Here is a 17,608-nt window from a genome sequence, read left to right as displayed (position 1 = left end):
GGCGGCCGGCGTGAGAGGCAATTCAACCGATTCCGGGCTCGCCATCTATCTTCTGGGCGCGCTGGTAGCGAAGAAAGAAGGCATAATTAAATTAAATTAAGCCCCGGCTGAGCTCTCTCGGCCCTCTCTGTCTCTACCCCCTCCCCATACCGTTCCCCTTTCCTTCTTCATCGCTTCCCCCCGCCGCCGTCGCTCTTCGTCTCGCTGTTCTGCAACCGGCGACGATAGCAGCCGACGCCGCCTTTATTTGCAAGCAATTTGCGCTCGCCGATCGTGCCGCAAAAAATCTGAAAATAATGCCGCCGTATTAATCATATCCCTCCGCCCTTATTCTCTCCTCTTCCTCCCTCGCTTCTGTCTCCCCTCCAGGGCAGCGTGATTCCACCGTGCACCGACATACTTACGCCTCATCCACGCATATTTACGATCAAAAAACCGCGGTGTATCCGTGCGCAGAAGGGAAGGTAGCACAATTTAGCGCACTGAAATCCTTACACACCGTTCTCATTGTATCCTTACAATTCTCTGCGTTCTTCAACCATTCCTATGGTTACTGGAAGAAGATGTTCCATCCGGAATCACTTTAATTCAAAAGCGATTGTCGTAGATTGCAATGGAGGAATTGTATTTATTTCTTGCTGTCGGATAACGTACAGATACCGTACGATACATATTATTTAGAAGAAATAATTCTCCTTTACGCGGGTATTATGCGCACAGACCAAGAGGCCACTGGTCAGTGGATTTCGCGGAAAGACGGATAACCTGATTTCCCGGTTAAGCCGTCACACGGTTAAAAGGAGGGTGGATATTTACACAAGAGGTGTGAGAATCACGGTGAAACGAAATCGCATTCTTGTTTACCAGGTAGTAGTCGAGGCGATAATGCGATGTTCAGGATTTCTTTGGCTTCCTAGCGGGCTCGAGGCCGCTGCCGTACTCGGAGGTGTTGAGCATCCTGACTCTCTTCAGCAACCCCGTGGACGTCGTCGTCGTCCTCGGCTGGTCGTGCGTCGACTTCTTTGCCGGCAGTACCCCGTCGGGCCTGAAAACCCACGGACCGCGCCTTAATCGCGTCGCATTAGGTCTAACCCGCAATTTTCGGTAATTCGACGTAAACGACATGTGGCGTGGACAGAGCGAGGTAATCGAAAATCGACAAAAAACCGGGGGATCCACGTTTCGAAAACCGAGCGATACCATCGTCCAGGCCGCGAGCCGCTCGAATTCGGGGTATAAACTGCCGTGTCGAATTCGCGTCGTCGCGAAGTTTTTCCCACGTCTACTTCGTGTCACTCGGGATTCGTCCTCTCCGACAGAAACGGTCTATCCAACTGTGCGTCCACGGAAATCTTGAATTATGATATTTCTTCCAAGGATTCTTGAAACGGAGCAGGAAGGATCACTTGAGATTTTTAGGATACTGAATGAAATCGTCCATTGTCCCATAATGTGTCGTAGAAAGGATATGATATTTGGACGTGTTCACAGGCACACAAACACACACGATCGTGACACACACCCGCGCAACAATCACGCACGTTACGTGCACACATCGGACCAGGCGTAATCGCACCCACAGAGGCGTACACCATGGGTCTCTCGATCCATTGGACCGTCAGCTCGGTGCCCGCCTTTCACCCATTAAAACGAACTTGTTCTCTCTCTTTCTCTCACTCTTTCTCTCTCACTCTCCACGGGGTGGCGAGCACCCGTCAGTCGTCTGTTCTCTGCCACCGAAAGCAGCACGCCCATTCAAATCGCATTAAACAAGTTAATGCTTAATGTCGGGCCTCGATGTAAGACCCGGTGCGTGTGGCAAAGTGTCGATAACCCTCTCCTTGATTCGTACTCCAGATCATTCGGTGACGTGTATGTATGTAATGAATGGATGTTTGGAATCGCTTAATCGTGAATAACAGATTGAGTATTTAGACAGTGTATTAAGCGTATCAAAGGATGAAGAAAGGTTATAATATTTTAGTATCCAGAGCAAAAAGACGGTATACCTTATCGGAAGTATTGGCAAAGCAACATAATTGACCGAGTGAACTAGTATCGGGGAAACAAAAACAGAGGTTTCGGAGGGGCGAGAGAGCGAAAGGGTGAGGGATTAGTTAAATACGTAAGAGCGAAAAGATAGCCGGCGAAGGGTGCGATGAGGAGAAAATCAGAGAGAGCGGTAATACCCAGCGAGATTTCCACAAAGGGAGTGAGGATAAGAGACACCAGAGAGAGGGGGAGACGAGTGAAGGGAGGCTCGTGCTCGTCCCGTGGTTTCCGTAAATGGCGCAGCCCAGGGGCCGGAAGTAGCGGTCGCATCAGTCTGTTTAATAGCCGTATTGTATAATTATGAACAATGGAGAGATAGAGCGAGAGGTCGGTGTGTCGAGTGTCGGAGAGAGAACAGGAGAAGCCTGGAGAAGGGCAGAAGCCAGCCGAATGCCATGTGAAATGCATACCTGGGGAGAGATAGACGAAGACCCCCGCTGGTTAGAGGGAACACGACCGCTGACATTGGTCGGACGAGGAAAGACGCAGAAGGGGAGGAGGGCGATCCGAGGGAGATGGCGAACCAAACGAGGATGAGCACGACGAGACCCGTATGGCTTATGGCTGCCAGCCACCGTACACCACGTCCGCCCGTTCGTTGTCGGACATGACGAATGACACAAAGCGACAGTTTTGACGTATCTAACCTCTCTAGGAGCCACGAGCTGTCCTCTCCGTTAACGTGTGCGTGTACTCTCAGCCGGCACACGTGGTTGCGTTTGCCAGTTACCGTAAAGGGCCGCGGCAAGAGGGGGGGAAAACGGAGAGGGAGAAATCGGGGCGCATCGCGGTTAACACGGCAAGCCACGCATGAATCCGTCATTAATACTGCGGGAGTTCGCCCCCGTCTCGGCGATTGTCTACCACGGAACCACGATGACCAACAAGCTCTGGTCAGGGAGCAGTCCAACGACGATGATGCTTCCGCTCGACAACACGAATTCTTCGATTTCCGATCTCTCCACTGTTTTACTTTAGGAACGAAAAATATAGGCAGGTGTGTCACTTACCGCTCGTTCGACAGTTTGTTGTTGTGCTGCGGCTTAACGGTGTCTTTCTCCCGAAGTTTCTTCCCGAGTCCACCGATTCGTTGGGGGGTCTCTCTTAACGCGAAGCTCTTCGCGAAGTGGCCCAGATGAAGATCCTTACGATTGAAGATCTCACGCATGTCCCGAGGGTAGCTCGAGTAGAAACGGATCCACGAGATGTACGCTGAAAATCATGTGAGATATCGATAAATAAACTATTTAAGTAGATACATGACAGACACAATACAGAGACAATAAATTAAAACGAGAGATAAAGAACAACTATAGAGATCTATGGTAGCGATTAGGTTATCTACAGTGCGACGGTCGGTCTTTGCAGCCATTTTATTCCACGTTCTCCCGGTGTGTTTAATACGACGCTACAGTGGCCGATAGGTGCTATGAATTTATTGGGAACTTCTACACGAACGTACCAGACCCGTCGACGTGTAAATGAGGCCACGTGCACCGTAACTCGGTTGTAATCATTGGCCGCGTGTGTAGCGCGCCCTTATTAATCGAGGTTCCATTAAGTTCCGCCGGGGGTTAGGCGTACCGCGATTCTATAGGGTGTGTGCCCCGCGGCGAGCTATTAAGAGGCATTAACAGGGGTCGAGTCAAGTGCTGTGGCTAATAGTCACCCCCTTATATCGCCCCCGCCCTTCCAGCGTTCTCCGAGCTCCCGTAGGCGGGTGAGAAACTCGGGGGTTCGCCGATCCTGAGAGAACCTGACATGTGCCAGTGTTACTGTCATTCCGTGCGAAAAATCTATCGTGAAGTACTTCTCTCTCTCTCTCCGAGTCTGCTCTTTGACGGATGAAGCTACTCGAATACAACGCACCCATCGCCGTTATGTATCCAACTTCAAGAGCTACGATTATTAATATCGAGGGAGGTCTGAGAACGGGTGAACGCGAGGCAAAAGTGCCCCCCCACCCCCAGAAGAGGTCCTCCCCGTTCTGTGGGGTGTGGTTTAATTAAATAAAAACCTGGTGTGCCAATGAAAAAGCAACTAATCAAGAGGGGGGGGGGGCAACACTTTCGTCGAGAAAACTTAAACGTCCTTAACTTCGATAAGTTACAGTTCCAGACCTTATGTCCCGACATTTTCCGGCTTGATTTCCGTCTGCCTTCCATCCCAAGACCCGTTTCTTTCGCGCAGAAGAAACTTGCGAAGATCTTTCTCCGGTGGCCCCGGGGTGTCGTCGCGTTGAAAAAGGAGAAATGTTTTTCTCCATTTAACACATAAATCAGCCGCGGGGATGGTATCTAGCCGAGAGCGCAGAGAAACGATGGTAGAGGGAGGGGGTGGTTGAAGAGTGAGCCGCGTGGGGCGGCATTGTTCCTAAGTGATGTAACTGCGTCTTATTGTATTTGTATCCTGTATCGCATTGTTAAGAGTCTCTCGCCACAAAGCGTAAGTGGTTTTGGCGGAAGCCACATTCAGTGGTTGGATTGTGTCGGTCACCCCTCCACCCCACCCCATCGCTGTGAAAGGCGTACAAGCGGTGTAGACTCGATTCGATCTAACTCGTTGAGTACGTTCCACCTTTTTCCGTTCCGATGAAATAATTTGCTCGAAACTTAATTAAACAATCAATTCCGTAAACTGTTCGCTAATAAAAACTATATGCTCTTTGAAAATAGAATCTGCATTAACTGGTCTAATGGTTGTACGCATAAAGACATAGAAAGGAAACAAAAAACATGTAATCCAGGGTCTTTTGTTGTAGTTGATAGGGACTGATGCTTGTTAGAAATATTTCCTGAAAGTTGTACCGAAGAGGATATAACCTAGGAACTGGTATACAGGGCGACGCGTATATACGAGCTGAGTGGATGAATCTCTTAGGCCAGTGGTAGGGGTCGAAGACCAGGGGGTTGTTCCATGGACTTGTATTCACTATTGAGGGCAGTTCGACTCTATTGGGGTGATAATGTTACGAATTAGCGAGATTTCCACTTCTACACACGCTGCCCTGCCCCCAACATCGGTCAGGAATTAAATAAATGTCTAGGGGCAGGAAAGGACGTAGAATGTGGTCAATAATTCTCTTTGTATCGAAGCGTCCCTCCTTTCCAAAGCTTCTTCCTCTTCGTTCGATATTTATTATCTTTTTTTAGTGTTAACCAATCCCCGTGAAAGATGACGATCGATCCGAAATTCTTATCCATCCTGCTAGTCCATAGCCATTCCCTATTTCCTCGTGGTATCATTTCCCCTCCTTCGGTGGAAAGTGCACCGCCAGGATCGCCGGTGACAATTAATCTATCAATCACCCGGAGCACGTAGAGGAACGGTCAAGTGGTTAACTGTGTACCGTCACTCAAATCTGGAACGGCTAAGCGCTCAAAAACCGTGGCTAACCTTCGTGTAAAGCCACGCTTGACGTGAGACAACTGCGAAACTCGAAAACCTCTTAGAAAGATTTATGATCTTTATTTTTCGTTTTGGAATCGATCACGTCCGGGAATACTGGACGTTCTCTTTTCGCGCTCTCGAATGTTTCGAGAGGCAGAGTTATACACTTCATACGGAAGCAGAAAGATTACGATCCACTGGCACAAGGGTGAATATTACCCCACCCCATCCTCCCCTTTGAACGAAACTCGAATCATCGTGTCCTAATGGATATATTATTGCAGCAAATAAATTCCGTACCCTAACGACCTTAATAGGGCGACCGTGGCATAGCAAACAAGATCATCCTTCCTCGTCCATAGAGTATGTAAATATCCGAGTGGCGAACGAAAACCGAGACAGAGTGAAGGTTCTCTAACACGACCGTATGGGAGGGGGGGTTACTTTATATGCGAGTGGGGTGCCCGGTTGGAATTGGCTTAGTCTATACCCCGAAGTCAGCTCGCTTTCGTTCCGATCCAACTGAATCGAAATGGGTGCTTCTCCCTCATCCTTCGCTAAATTTCATGAGTACTTTGTGTTTCGCCCAGAGCTATCGCCACATCCGCGCCACACGAAATCGCGTTAACCGGAAAACCGTAAAGCTGATCCGGCTTTCTATTAAAGCGTTACCATCGCCCAACGGGAGTCCCTCATTGTCGCTTCGATGTCGCGCGATTTTCACGTGGGTACAATATTTATAAAACACAAAATTCTGCTTACCTTTGACAGCTTTTCCGCGTAACTTCGATTCCTCGAGCAGCAAATTCTCGAATTCATTCTGCAACGCGATCGCCGCCCCTTGGGCGGACGTGTGCTTGCACAGAGGGGTCAATAGTTTGTCGAGTACGTCCTCCATGCTCTCTTGCTTGATCCTGATCCGCCTGGATTCGAGCATTCGCACGAACTCGATCTCTGGCGGTGTCAGGAAGATCGTCGCCGAGCCGGAGGAACCGGCTCGTGCCGTTCGACCGATTCGATGCACGTAATCCCTCGCTGACGTTGGTCCGGTGTACTGCACCACGGAATCCACTTTCGGCAGGTCCAATCCACGAGCGGCGACATCCTGAGGGAAAAAAAAGGTATCGACGGTATAGTTGGCCGCCGGGAATTAAAGAAGACTTCGATTCCAAGATTAATCGGATGATCTCAACCCCCTCCTCTCTCTCCGACGCATTGCTGCCTCGTCGTGCTTTGTACAAGAGTTTAGAGCTCTGGTCGGGATCGAGGAACGGAGATTGTGTGCACGATCCGCGGCCCGGTACAAATGTCTTACAAACCGCGTCGATTTCTCGTTTTGTACGGGGCAAGGTGAATGCGCGCGGCTGGCAGCGGCGGCGGGCGCCCGCTGTGGGACCCCAACGGCGAACGTTTGAGCACGGCCCTGATTTCCTTGCGTTCGGTTTAACCAATGATTTACCGAACGGAGCGCACATTCGAGAGGTTCTGCTTGACGGCCCTGGAGACTAATCCCGGACCACCAGTGGGGGGGCGGACGTCGTGGCCCCGAAAATTCTTTCGCGGCACGATACGGATGCGTCGCTCTCTCTCTCTTTCTCTCGCTCGTCTCTTCTCTTTTCGTATCTTTTTATTGAATTAATTCGATGTCGGTCCCTACGTCGCTTGGCGAACCAAGGCGCCAGGGTGAAGGAATACGAGACGGATCTTTGGCCTATAGAAATAAATATCGACGGACCACGATACATTCATTCAACTCCCTTGTGTTTCTTATAACCGTTAAAAGGTTCGTACGGATACATATACAAGGTGTCTCAAGAGGAAATGTTATGAATAAGATTGTATCTAGCGCAGTTGGTTTTAGTGTGTTAAACGTACGGGTTACCTTCATCCGCCTAGAATAATTAATGTTCGTAATCGTCTATGGGCGAAATCATCGGAGATATCCAATTTATCCAACCTTTTCACAATCACGATAACTGATCACCGGAAATAAGCGAGTCCGAGATTAGAATTTACCAAACGATGCTCCGATAAAGCGTAACGAGACACACGCCTACGTGTCTTCGGGATGGAACAAGCAGCGCCGTTGCCACCGGCGCGATATAATGCAACGAAAACAGGGACGAGGAGCGATCGATGGCAGCGATTAAGACAAACGATCGTTTAGGAAAGCGAGGGCCGCGCGATCGTGGGCCCGTAGGATCGAGAACGGATTGTCCGCTCAAAACATCTCACTCGGGCCATAGATCACCCGGTGGATCCGGGATTCACCACCGCTGAGAGCCGCGGAACATTCCATCCGCGGGGGCTCTTGTGAGTTTTCAACGTGAAAATTAATAACCGCTGCCATGGAATCCCCGTACAAGTGACGCGGTAAAATGTGGGCGGCCCCATGCCCCATCGTTGTTCTGTGCGTCGGGACCGACGATGTTCGGTGCCGCCCGAGCCGCCGAAATTTCATGCGAATACGAACCGAGAAATCATTCGTTCGTGAAGCATCGATCTGGGAATTCGTGTGTATATTCACTTCTACGAGAGGAAGACGCAGACGATCCGGATATTGGACGACGATTAGACGGATGAAATATTTACGTATCCCTTGATCAATCCATTCAGGGAAACTGGTTACCAATTAATACGGTCTGTGTAGGAACCAGGAGAACTAGTGTGCCGAGTCACCGTGAAACACGTGTCGAATGAACGATGCAATCGCCTGATTAAAACGAATTAATATCCTTCTTTTACCGGTGCAAGGTGTCACTCGTTGCGTGTCGCGCGGATTACAAATTTTCCGAATCCGTAGACTGGATTTTGCATTGTTCACTTTTTAAGTGGATGTAGCATGCTAAGCTCGCGTTAACCGGCCAGGAAGCGAGAGCGATACCCTCGATAATAATGAAGTTAATTATTACTATTTCTATCCTCGAGGTGTTTTTTCTATCTCGCGTCAGGATCGATCACTTTCACCGGTGTAATTACAACGGTTAAACAGTTGTCATGGAGGCACGATAGATCCGAAAGTCGATCCGCGGTTTGATCGATTTGATTTTCCTGCGTGGCACGTGGGTAATTAGGAAAATAAAACGAAAGCTAGCTCGATTTCGTTCCAACTCAGTGGAACGTGCAGAAAATACGCGTTTTGTTTCAGGCAGACGAGCTCCGAAACTAGAAAATAACGCGAACATCGGTCTGAGATCAAAAGGTGTTCACCCGACGGAATCTCACTGTCAGCAGCGGTATCATTACTGTTAAGGATTAGCTGTTACAAACGTAGAAAACAATTAAAGAACGGGGAGCGGAGGGGGGACAGGGCATAACGGACAAACAATCATAATTATGCTCGTTACGAAGGCCTCGTGTGCACGCATAATTTTTAACCTCCCGGACACAGCGTGGGTCCGGAGATATTAAATTCCGCCCTGAAAGAATAAGCCACGGGGTAATTTACTGCTCAGGGAGTGCCGCTGGCTATCCCCCCGGCTTTTCTTCTGTTCTTTCCTTCTCTTTCTCCGCACTCCGTTCCGCCCGACCAACCCTTCCCTCTCCCCGTCGTTCATACTAATTCTTGCTCTCGCGCGGAACAGTGTCATCGCTTTCATACAGCGTTACACGATCCTCTCTCGCCGTGCGCGTAACAACAATTGAAAAGTCCCTCCCTCCAGCCCCGAGGAATTCGCAAGGTATACACATGAAACTTACCGTGCAAAGAAGAACACCGCTGTCCGTCAATCTGAACGTTTTGAACACGTCCGTCCGTTCCTTTTGGGTCATGTTCCCGTGCAATTTGAAGAATTCCACGTCGACCAACGGATCGGAGTCCTCGTCCTCGTCGTCGACCGGTTTGGACAGCACCGTGGACAGAATTTCCGTATGATAATCGACCATGTCCTGGGTGGCCATGAATATTAATATTTTATGTTGTCCGTGGCTCTGTTGATCACAGAAATATCGTCAAATGTCGGTATGGAACCGGAGGTGTAACGCGCGATACGTCACTTGAACACGGTGAGTTTTACCTGACACTTCCCGGCGATGTAAGCGCTCAGGGTCACCATCCGGAGCTTTGGGGGTGTAACGATGTAAGTCTGTACCACGCTTTGTGGGACCACCAAGTCCTCGTTTAAATCGCTCAAGTCGTTCCCGGTCATTTCTAAATTCTCTTTCGCGGCGTCCACGAACACAGGATGCTCCATCGCTAGGCCAGCTAGTGTTTCCACGGCTTGTGTTAAAGTCGCGGAAAGCAAGATTGTCTGCCTTCTGGATGGATTATTACTATCGACTTCGATTTCTTTCTGTTGAGCACTGCTATTCGATACCTTGGGATCTTCTGTCTTCGAGGAACTCGAAGAAATCTTCCGTTTATCCGATTTTTTCGATTTGACGAATGGTTCCTCCTCATCTTTCTCGGAATCGTTGTCGCTACTAGAGTGGTACACAGGCCTTTGTTTATTAACTTTATCCTCGCTGTCACTTTCTAAGTCTTTTTGGTCCTCAGTTTGTGTCTCGTTTTTTGAGTCGGTACCATCTTCTATATGTTCGAGTTCCTCTTCGGTGAAAACTTTCTTTACATTCTGTCGGAGCATTTTCATCGCGTCGTAACTTGTATTCTCACCCGGAGTCGAAACTTTTAAAGCGCTCACTATTCTGAAATTATTATGGTAGTTTATTAAATGCACAGTGCATTATTCGTCTCCTGTTTGCGACTAGAACATACCCTGAAATGTCTTTTTCGTAACCCATATCGAACATTCTGTCTGCCTCGTCTAAAACGAAGTACTTAACATCTCCTAGTTTCAAGGCTGCAGTCATCTTTATATGGTCTAACAATCTACCTGGTGTACCAACTAAAATATTGCATCCCTTTCTTAACCTAGCTTTCTCTGCTTTCCTTTTTTCACCCCCTGCCAAATAACCTGGCACAATCCATGTGAATGGCTAAAATTGTATTAAAAATAGTATGTACACATCATCAATTATCACCTATATAAATTACACAACAAGCACTCACTTTTATTAACTTTAAGAAGCATTCGTACGTTTGTAAAGCCAGCTCTCTGGTTGGTACAACCACAAGAGCTTTTAAACCACTATTCCTGTTTAATTTAGGCCTAATTTTGTGCAAGAATTCTACTATTGGCAAAGCATAAGCCAGGGTCTTCCCAGATCCAGTCTGAGATCTAATTAAAACATCTTTGCCAGATAGTACCTGAGGAATTGCTTTCTGCTGTACTATTGTCATTTTAGTGATTTTCATATTTTGCTCCAAGTTGGATATAGTAAATGGATGAACATTTAGATCGGTGAAAGTTGTCCCCGCAAAGACTTGTTCATTTATTGGCTTCACGAGTCTTTGGCCAATATTTGGTATTTCAGGATTGTGACCAAATAAAGAAGACACTTTCCCAGTAGATTTATGAGAAATATGTGTTCCCTTCTCATTTTTCAGATTACTATGAGATTTCTCTATTGATTTTCTTACATGTTTTTTTTTCTTTTGATCTGTTTTCTCCATTGGGGATGAAGATTTTTTAGGTTCTGTAAATTTCTTTTTCATCTTGCTGGTATTATCAGCTGTTTCATTCAAAGATGAGAACTCTCCGGTTTCTTCTAGTTTAGATTTCTTTCTTGAAACTACATCTTCATCTGTGTCTATTTTTTTATGTAAACTTAACAAATTAGCTCCTGTGCTTGCAAGTTCATTTTGCTTTAAAAATATGCTAGAAAGTGTCTTCTTGGAATCTGTGTCTTTGATGGGTCGTTTCCTGGCTAATAATGTTTTACCAAAGTTTTCTTTTGTGACTTTGGTAAATGATATGACAGGTGCTGTAGTAGCTTCTGTATGTACAGTTGACAATGACTCATTTACATCTATATCTTTGCTACCTACAGTTGAGTGTGATTTATCTACTTCTCGCTTTGAATTTTTATGTGTGACATCATCGTGTTCTATTTTAAACTTAACTTTCTTTTGTACTGTGCTTTTTTTCAAAGGTTGCCTAATTGAACTAGCCCCCTTCAACCTTTTAGCAACAATCCTTGATAGAAACTTTTGCTTAACCCTCTTTTTAGGTCCAAAATTCGCAGACTCGAGTTTAGATTTATCATTAGTAACAACTTTACTTTTCCCTGTCTTATTTTTCTGTTGTTTCATTAAACTAAGAATAGAATCGTCAGTGTTCCCTGTTTTCTATATAAAAAAGAGCATCCCCGTTGAAACAACAGTTGAAAAACATTTCTTAACCTCTCACTTACCTTGTGCGCAGCAGGTTCTGCGGAAATATTCAAAGAAATGTCCATGTCCTGCACTGTCATCGTTCAGTCTCGTCTTCCTAATATTCACTTGAAAAACACAATTCTTAAACAGACTTAAATACGACCACGAAACAATCACTGCTTAAAAACGCGGGAAATAACCTACAAGCACATGTGTCAGTCGCACGTTCGTATTCCACCAGATTCAAATGCTACTGCGCGTGCGCGGCTTTTGGCGCGCGCGACTGGATTCGAGGCTACTATTCAAAATGCTTACATATTTGACCTGCCAATTAACGTTTGAAAAACACGCAGAGTAGATTTGATTTTCAAATTTCTTTAACGATAAATACAACGACGCACAATAGAGAACGTTTCTGTTTCCGACTGTACTTTTACGAGGGAATTATCGGATTATTTTCGCGTACAGATAATGAAATGACGCGACGCTATACAATTTAAAGCGCGCGTTTGCGCCGTCGATCGCGATCAATCGGCGCGCGATCGTCTGTACGCCGACTCCAACGAAGATTTATCACGGTATCCCGATAATCAGTGTTCATCCACGAGCCGGTACGCGATCGTGTGACATCGATCAACGAGGATCGGCGCGAGTGTTTACCCGTGGCCATGTGTGTTTACATTTTTTACGAAGCATCAGTCGAGTGTCGGCAGGCGCAGTAACGAAAATCGTGAACACAGGGACGTTCCGGCATTTCGTATTCGTGTACCATTGTATCGAGACTCCAAACGAATCAGCATGAACAGATTGTGCTGTATCGGCTACTCTTTAGCCGCGAGGATCAGTGGCACCTACACCATGGTGAGTAGTGACGGACCGATCGTGTTATTATAAAAGTTAAACTGGTTCCACCGAACGCGAGACGCGGTTACGCGAAAATGTCGAATTTATCGCTCGTGATTCGAACCCGTGAGATCCCGTCCGCCTATCAACCGTTATTACAATTTCACCTGCATACCGTTCTATTGTTGTGCACTTCTAGTCTGTCTCGATACTTATGGTTAACGTGCTGATGAGCAACTATTTCTCAAGACTGACGGACGCCAGTTTCTTCGATTCTATTCAGAATTGGGCCCTATTGGGCTTGAATTGGATGCGAGTCCTGAGGGATTTGCAGATCGAAAGGAAAGGTGAGTATCTGAACGATGGCACACATACGGAGTGATTCACGACACATGATACAATTCGACAGAATGTGAAAGGAAATTCGTAACGCTTGGTGGCCACCTTGATGGATTCGTGTTATGTATTTTGGACCACTCTGTTTTGTTCGCTTCTTCGGAAAATATCACGATTACTAATCCAAGAAATGAAATTCGTAGCGGAAACGGCCTTGGTGTTTCTTCTCTTGTACGCGATATCTTCCTTACTGGCCAGCGCGTATCTCGCTTTAGGATCAATCGCCGTGAGTATTCCTAAACTACCAAATGAATTGTCTCGTTACGAATTCGCTCGACGCGAGATATTGTACGTTCGGTAACGTTCGACGTCGTGTCGGATGGTAACGATGACAGCTCGATGCCGGATAGCGACTATAAAAGAAACGAACGTGGTCGTGTATCGAAAATGAAAGCGACACCGTACGCTTCTTTATTCGAAAGACGTATTTTCGGCACGTAGCAGCCTTGCTTAAACCACGCTAACGATCTTTCTTAACTTCCGCGTACGTTCGCAGAGGAGACCCAAGTGCGCCGTGCCTTGGATGTATTTGCAAATGATTAGCATAATAGATCAGTCTGTGGCGCTGACTATTCATCTGACGCACGGGCCGCAATACGATGTTTACGATAAATCAATGTGGTACATTCCAGTGTCCAGCGTTCATCTACGTAAGTACATTAGATATTACCTCTGGTAAACATGCTGTCGCCGCGACCGGTGCCGAGTCCCGACTGCCGACGCGATTGGACTACGCCACTCGGTCGTCAGTCGAGATTTCGCAATTATAGTCGGGCTTGGACATCGTATGTGCAAGGATCGAACGGCCCAGGGTGCACCGCTTACGTCTGATTTCTGTCGATTTAGTGTTGAGCGCGTACGTCTGGATGGTCGTGCAAGCTGCTCGAAAGGAATGGTCGGACGAGCAGCAGCAACAGCAGTCGCACCTGGATTGCAACAATTTCGATATGAGGGAAGCCACATCCCCGACACAGCCGAACGACGGCAACGGGCCGAAGACGCCGTCATTCCTCTCGCAGAACTTCGCGATGTTCAATTCACCGAGGCCAGCCACGATTCTACCGAAATAACAACCGTCACCGTACTCGTTAATTCGACAAGAAACTGGTGTAGACTCGCGGCTGCGCTTTTGCGTGTGTACGTGTGTTTATGCGCGGCGAGCTAATTGCCTAGGTAAATATCCCTCGTGCGCGTATAATTTAGGTGTATTTACCGTTTAGCAAATTTATTTATAGTTCTCAGGCTCCTCTCCTGTCTCGTTTTTCTTTTTCTTTTTTTAAACGTCAGCCAATATCGACCGATTAAATGGATATACGAAGTTCGTCGCGCGCTGTATTCCGCTCGCGGTTCACAGAGACCCACCCCGCTCCGTCGCTGGGAAAGATTCGAACCTTAAATCCGCATAATAACCATTGATCACCGACGGACTAATGGAACGTGCGCGGAGAACGGGCGAACTACCAGAACACGATGAATCTCGGCCCCCGTTACGGGGAAAATGTATAATAACGCGGGCAACTCGATAAATCAGCCACGGGGATGCGACTAATAGAGTGTATCAAATGCGACCACGGCGTAGGAGCGTGGCTGCATAGAAAATATGAGAAATGGCCGCGTTTTACGTCGAAATACTTTTAAACTTCCGGGATTCGAATCGCGCGCAAGCATATTCCCTATACGGGGGACCGTCGTCTCACTGGATGGAGGTCGATTTGTCCGAGAATGGTCGGAACTTTTCGCGAAACTCTCGGGAATAATGATCGAGCGCACAATGGCCGATAGAAAAAGTACCCCCTCCCCCATTTTCCTCTTGCCACGATTTATTTGAGGCGTTTCACCGCGTTGGCCCCCGTGCGCGATCATTCGCGTACCCAAAGAAAATTTCGAACCGCGACTTCCGGTCTATGTAATGCATCTCGCCGTCCGATCCCGCGAGTTCTTTGTATTTTTTTATCGAAAATGTGTAGCGATAATTGCAAACACTCGAGTAACCTGATAGAAGTACGAATCTTCCTCGATCGGTTGACCCGGTGATGAATCGTACGTTCGTCTCCCTCGTTTGATTCACCTAGACGTAAATGTAAATACTGATCTGTGTGTATGTATGTATGTATGTATGTAAAAATGTTGCCGGTCCGCGGTCACCAACAACTGATGTTACTTCTGCGGTACAAAATTGACGCTCGCAAAAAAAGTTCCGTAAGCTCTCCGCTGAACGATACGGCTGTGAACATGAAGGACAGACACGGAGGGGGCGGGAGAAGAGGGGGTACGCGACGTGGTTGGTTGGTGGTGCTTTTAAAAAGAACTGAGCGAGCCAATTTGTAGGCTGTCGCAAACTTTTAAAACACTAGTTGACAGCCGCCCCGCCTACGTCGCGGCCCGTGCACCCTCTCTCGACGTTCGTCCAACCACCCTGAAGGATTCCGACCAGCCATCGAACGTCTCTCTCTCGTCCTACGGCCAGAGCACACCACCCAGTCGACGCAGACGTCGACGAGGACGATAGCTCACCCCTCCGTGTCGTGGAAGCCGATGGATTGTAAAATAAAACTAACTTGGCTCTTTCGTGGCTCGAGAACGGAGTACCGGCGGAAATCTTATTCCCTCGGGTCTCTTTTATTTTCCGCGTACCCCTTTTTTTTCTCTCTCTCTCTCTCTCTCTTTCTCTCAAAACCGTCCGAGCGCAATCACGATAAAGAGACGGATAGGCTGAAGGGGGAGAGAGAAAAATAGAAAGAGTCATGTTCCCTCGGACGAAATGAGAAAGTTTTCGGTTCGACTTGATACTTACCGAAAATTGTATTCGTGGTTGTTAGATTTTTAAGATGATTTCGTGTAAGTTTTACGAGAACCCCGTGGATTTACGATTATCCCTTGAATAAACGGAAACTTGAGCTCATACACGAACCACCGAACGTTTCGATTCACGTTTCAATTTTCAACGAGGGAAAAATAAAACGCACGTCCCTTTTGCTGTTCTTCCATGGCAAGTTCGCGCGTCCACTTAAAACTAGTTTTACGTGTATCCAACGGCCAAAGAAAAGGGCAGTGAGCACGTATTGCGTCGCGCAGAAAACGTCGACGCGACGTAATTAATCTTCCTGTATGACACTTCGGCTGGTTACAGAGTGACGGTTCCCGGTAGCCAGAACACAACATACCACTTAAGCGGGGCGACGCCCAGAAAACAATTAATACGAAATTGATTAATAATTATTGCGTCCCAATTTCGGTCCCCTCGTCGCTCGCTCTTGCCAGTCACGTAACCGTGAAGAAAGAGAGAAAAAGAAAGAAGAAATTTCCTCGCCAACGTCAGATTTCCGTGGATCCCTCGCTAAGATCCGAACGCGATCGATACTCTCCGTAAAAAGAACCATTCCCTGCGCTGCGAAAGAATCCCCCCAACCCCCAACTCTACTCGAAGCTCGTCCATTCAACGAGAAAAAAACTGTAAACCTATCGAACCTTTCCCCTAAACAACGATCTCGTCCCTCTGTACTTCACGAAGTAGATTTAGCCGAACCACTACAGCCGATGTCCGGCAATAGATATTCCGCAATCTCGAAGCGAGTAGAAAATCGAAGCTTAAAACGTCTAGCTGGTCCGTCGAGTCGACGGGCACAGCCGTTCTTCCCGCTCCTTTTGTGACATTTATTTCGTCCGCCTCTGAAAACGGACAGTCGATTTGGCATTACTTTTCCAGACAGACAGATTTTATTGATCTGCCCCGTTCGTTCGCTCCCTGTCTCTGTCTCTCCCGCGGCAAGGAACAGAGAGAAGAAGAGAAACGAATCCCGATAGGAGAAAGAGAAGAGAGGGCAGAACGGCGGAACTGAACGCCCCATAAAGCTAACCAATGCTAATACTTCGAATCTTCCGCAGTGGCGTCCTTTTGCGTACGTGTGCCCTCCTGAACGACCGTTCGCCCCTGTCCAGCCGAAAATCCGTCGCGACGCCGCTGTCCTGGACCGGAATCGGCAATAAACGCGTAACCGAGCCTAATTCGTAATGTTGGCACAGTCATTGTGGCCCATTGTGAATTCACTTCCCCTGTTATTCGGGGGCCACGGGCGTACAATGCCGGGGGTTATCGCAGGAAACTGCCAGTAACGACTGTAAGAGGCACATACTCTTCCGAATAACGCTCGTATTCGTTTATCCCCCTCCTCCCCCCACGATCCCCCCTATCGAGCCGACTACGTTCAATACACATTATCTTCTCTGCGTGAAATCTGGACATCGTCTGGTAGATACGCGAAGCTTCGAGATAGAATAGAGAGAAAAGAAAGAAAAAACGAGCGGAGGACGAAATCACGGGTATCCCGATCAACGGAGTTTGTCTGCCAAGAATCGTCCGCGAATATCGGCCAAACCTCTTAGCATATGAATACGAGAGGATACATATCATTCGGCGGATCTACGTTTTTTTTTTTCCTCTCCAGCGTTCTCTCGTGAATAAAAGCCCGAACCGCGGGACCGATGACCGTTCCTCAGCCAAGAAACGACGGACACAAGCAGGAGAAATCGCATTACTTTCGAATATCTCTGTGTTGGAACGTAGGTGGGCATGTGCTCGTGTGCTTTTTTTCTCCCCCCATCGTCTTTCTCTCTAAGGAGATACGGATGAACAGCGGAGGAAATAAATTTGTGAACGAGATGGCCCGATCGAGCACAATAGCTGCGTTTAATACTACATTAAACACGGTGCGG

At 47.6% G+C, this 17,608-nt stretch overlaps 2 protein-coding genes across 2 annotated transcripts; one reads left to right on the top strand and one right to left on the bottom strand.

The window, feature by feature from the left end:
* Positions 1-614: 614 nt before the first annotated feature.
* On the bottom strand, positions 615-11,903 carry LOC107189599 (probable ATP-dependent RNA helicase DDX31). Its single transcript, XM_015578163.1, has 9 exons — positions 11,861-11,903; positions 11,695-11,781; positions 10,451-11,629; positions 10,157-10,377; positions 9,459-10,086; positions 9,142-9,372; positions 6,205-6,547; positions 3,063-3,264; positions 615-1,045 (listed from the first exon to the last, which is right to left on the bottom strand). The coding sequence occupies exons 2-9, from the start codon at positions 11,752-11,754 to the stop codon at positions 895-897; spliced, it is 3,015 nt and encodes a 1,004-aa protein (XP_015433649.1). The 5' UTR covers positions 11,755-11,781; positions 11,861-11,903; the 3' UTR covers positions 615-894.
* Positions 11,904-12,250: 347 nt separating this feature from the next.
* LOC107189600 lies at positions 12,251-15,797 on the top strand. The gene is made up of 5 exons (XM_015578164.1): positions 12,251-12,517; positions 12,699-12,846; positions 13,039-13,121; positions 13,392-13,545; positions 13,742-15,797. Exons 1-5 carry the CDS (start codon positions 12,455-12,457, stop codon positions 13,963-13,965), a joined length of 672 nt encoding a protein of 223 aa, XP_015433650.1. The 5' UTR covers positions 12,251-12,454; the 3' UTR covers positions 13,966-15,797.
* Positions 15,798-17,608: the final 1,811 nt, after the last annotated feature.

This window comes from Dufourea novaeangliae, unplaced genomic scaffold, assembly GCF_001272555.1.
Source record: "Dufourea novaeangliae isolate 0120121106 unplaced genomic scaffold, ASM127255v1 scaffold165, whole genome shotgun sequence".
NCBI classification, from domain to species: Eukaryota; Metazoa; Arthropoda; class Insecta; order Hymenoptera; family Halictidae; genus Dufourea; species Dufourea novaeangliae.
This window is presented reverse-complemented; position numbering and strand designations above follow the sequence as displayed.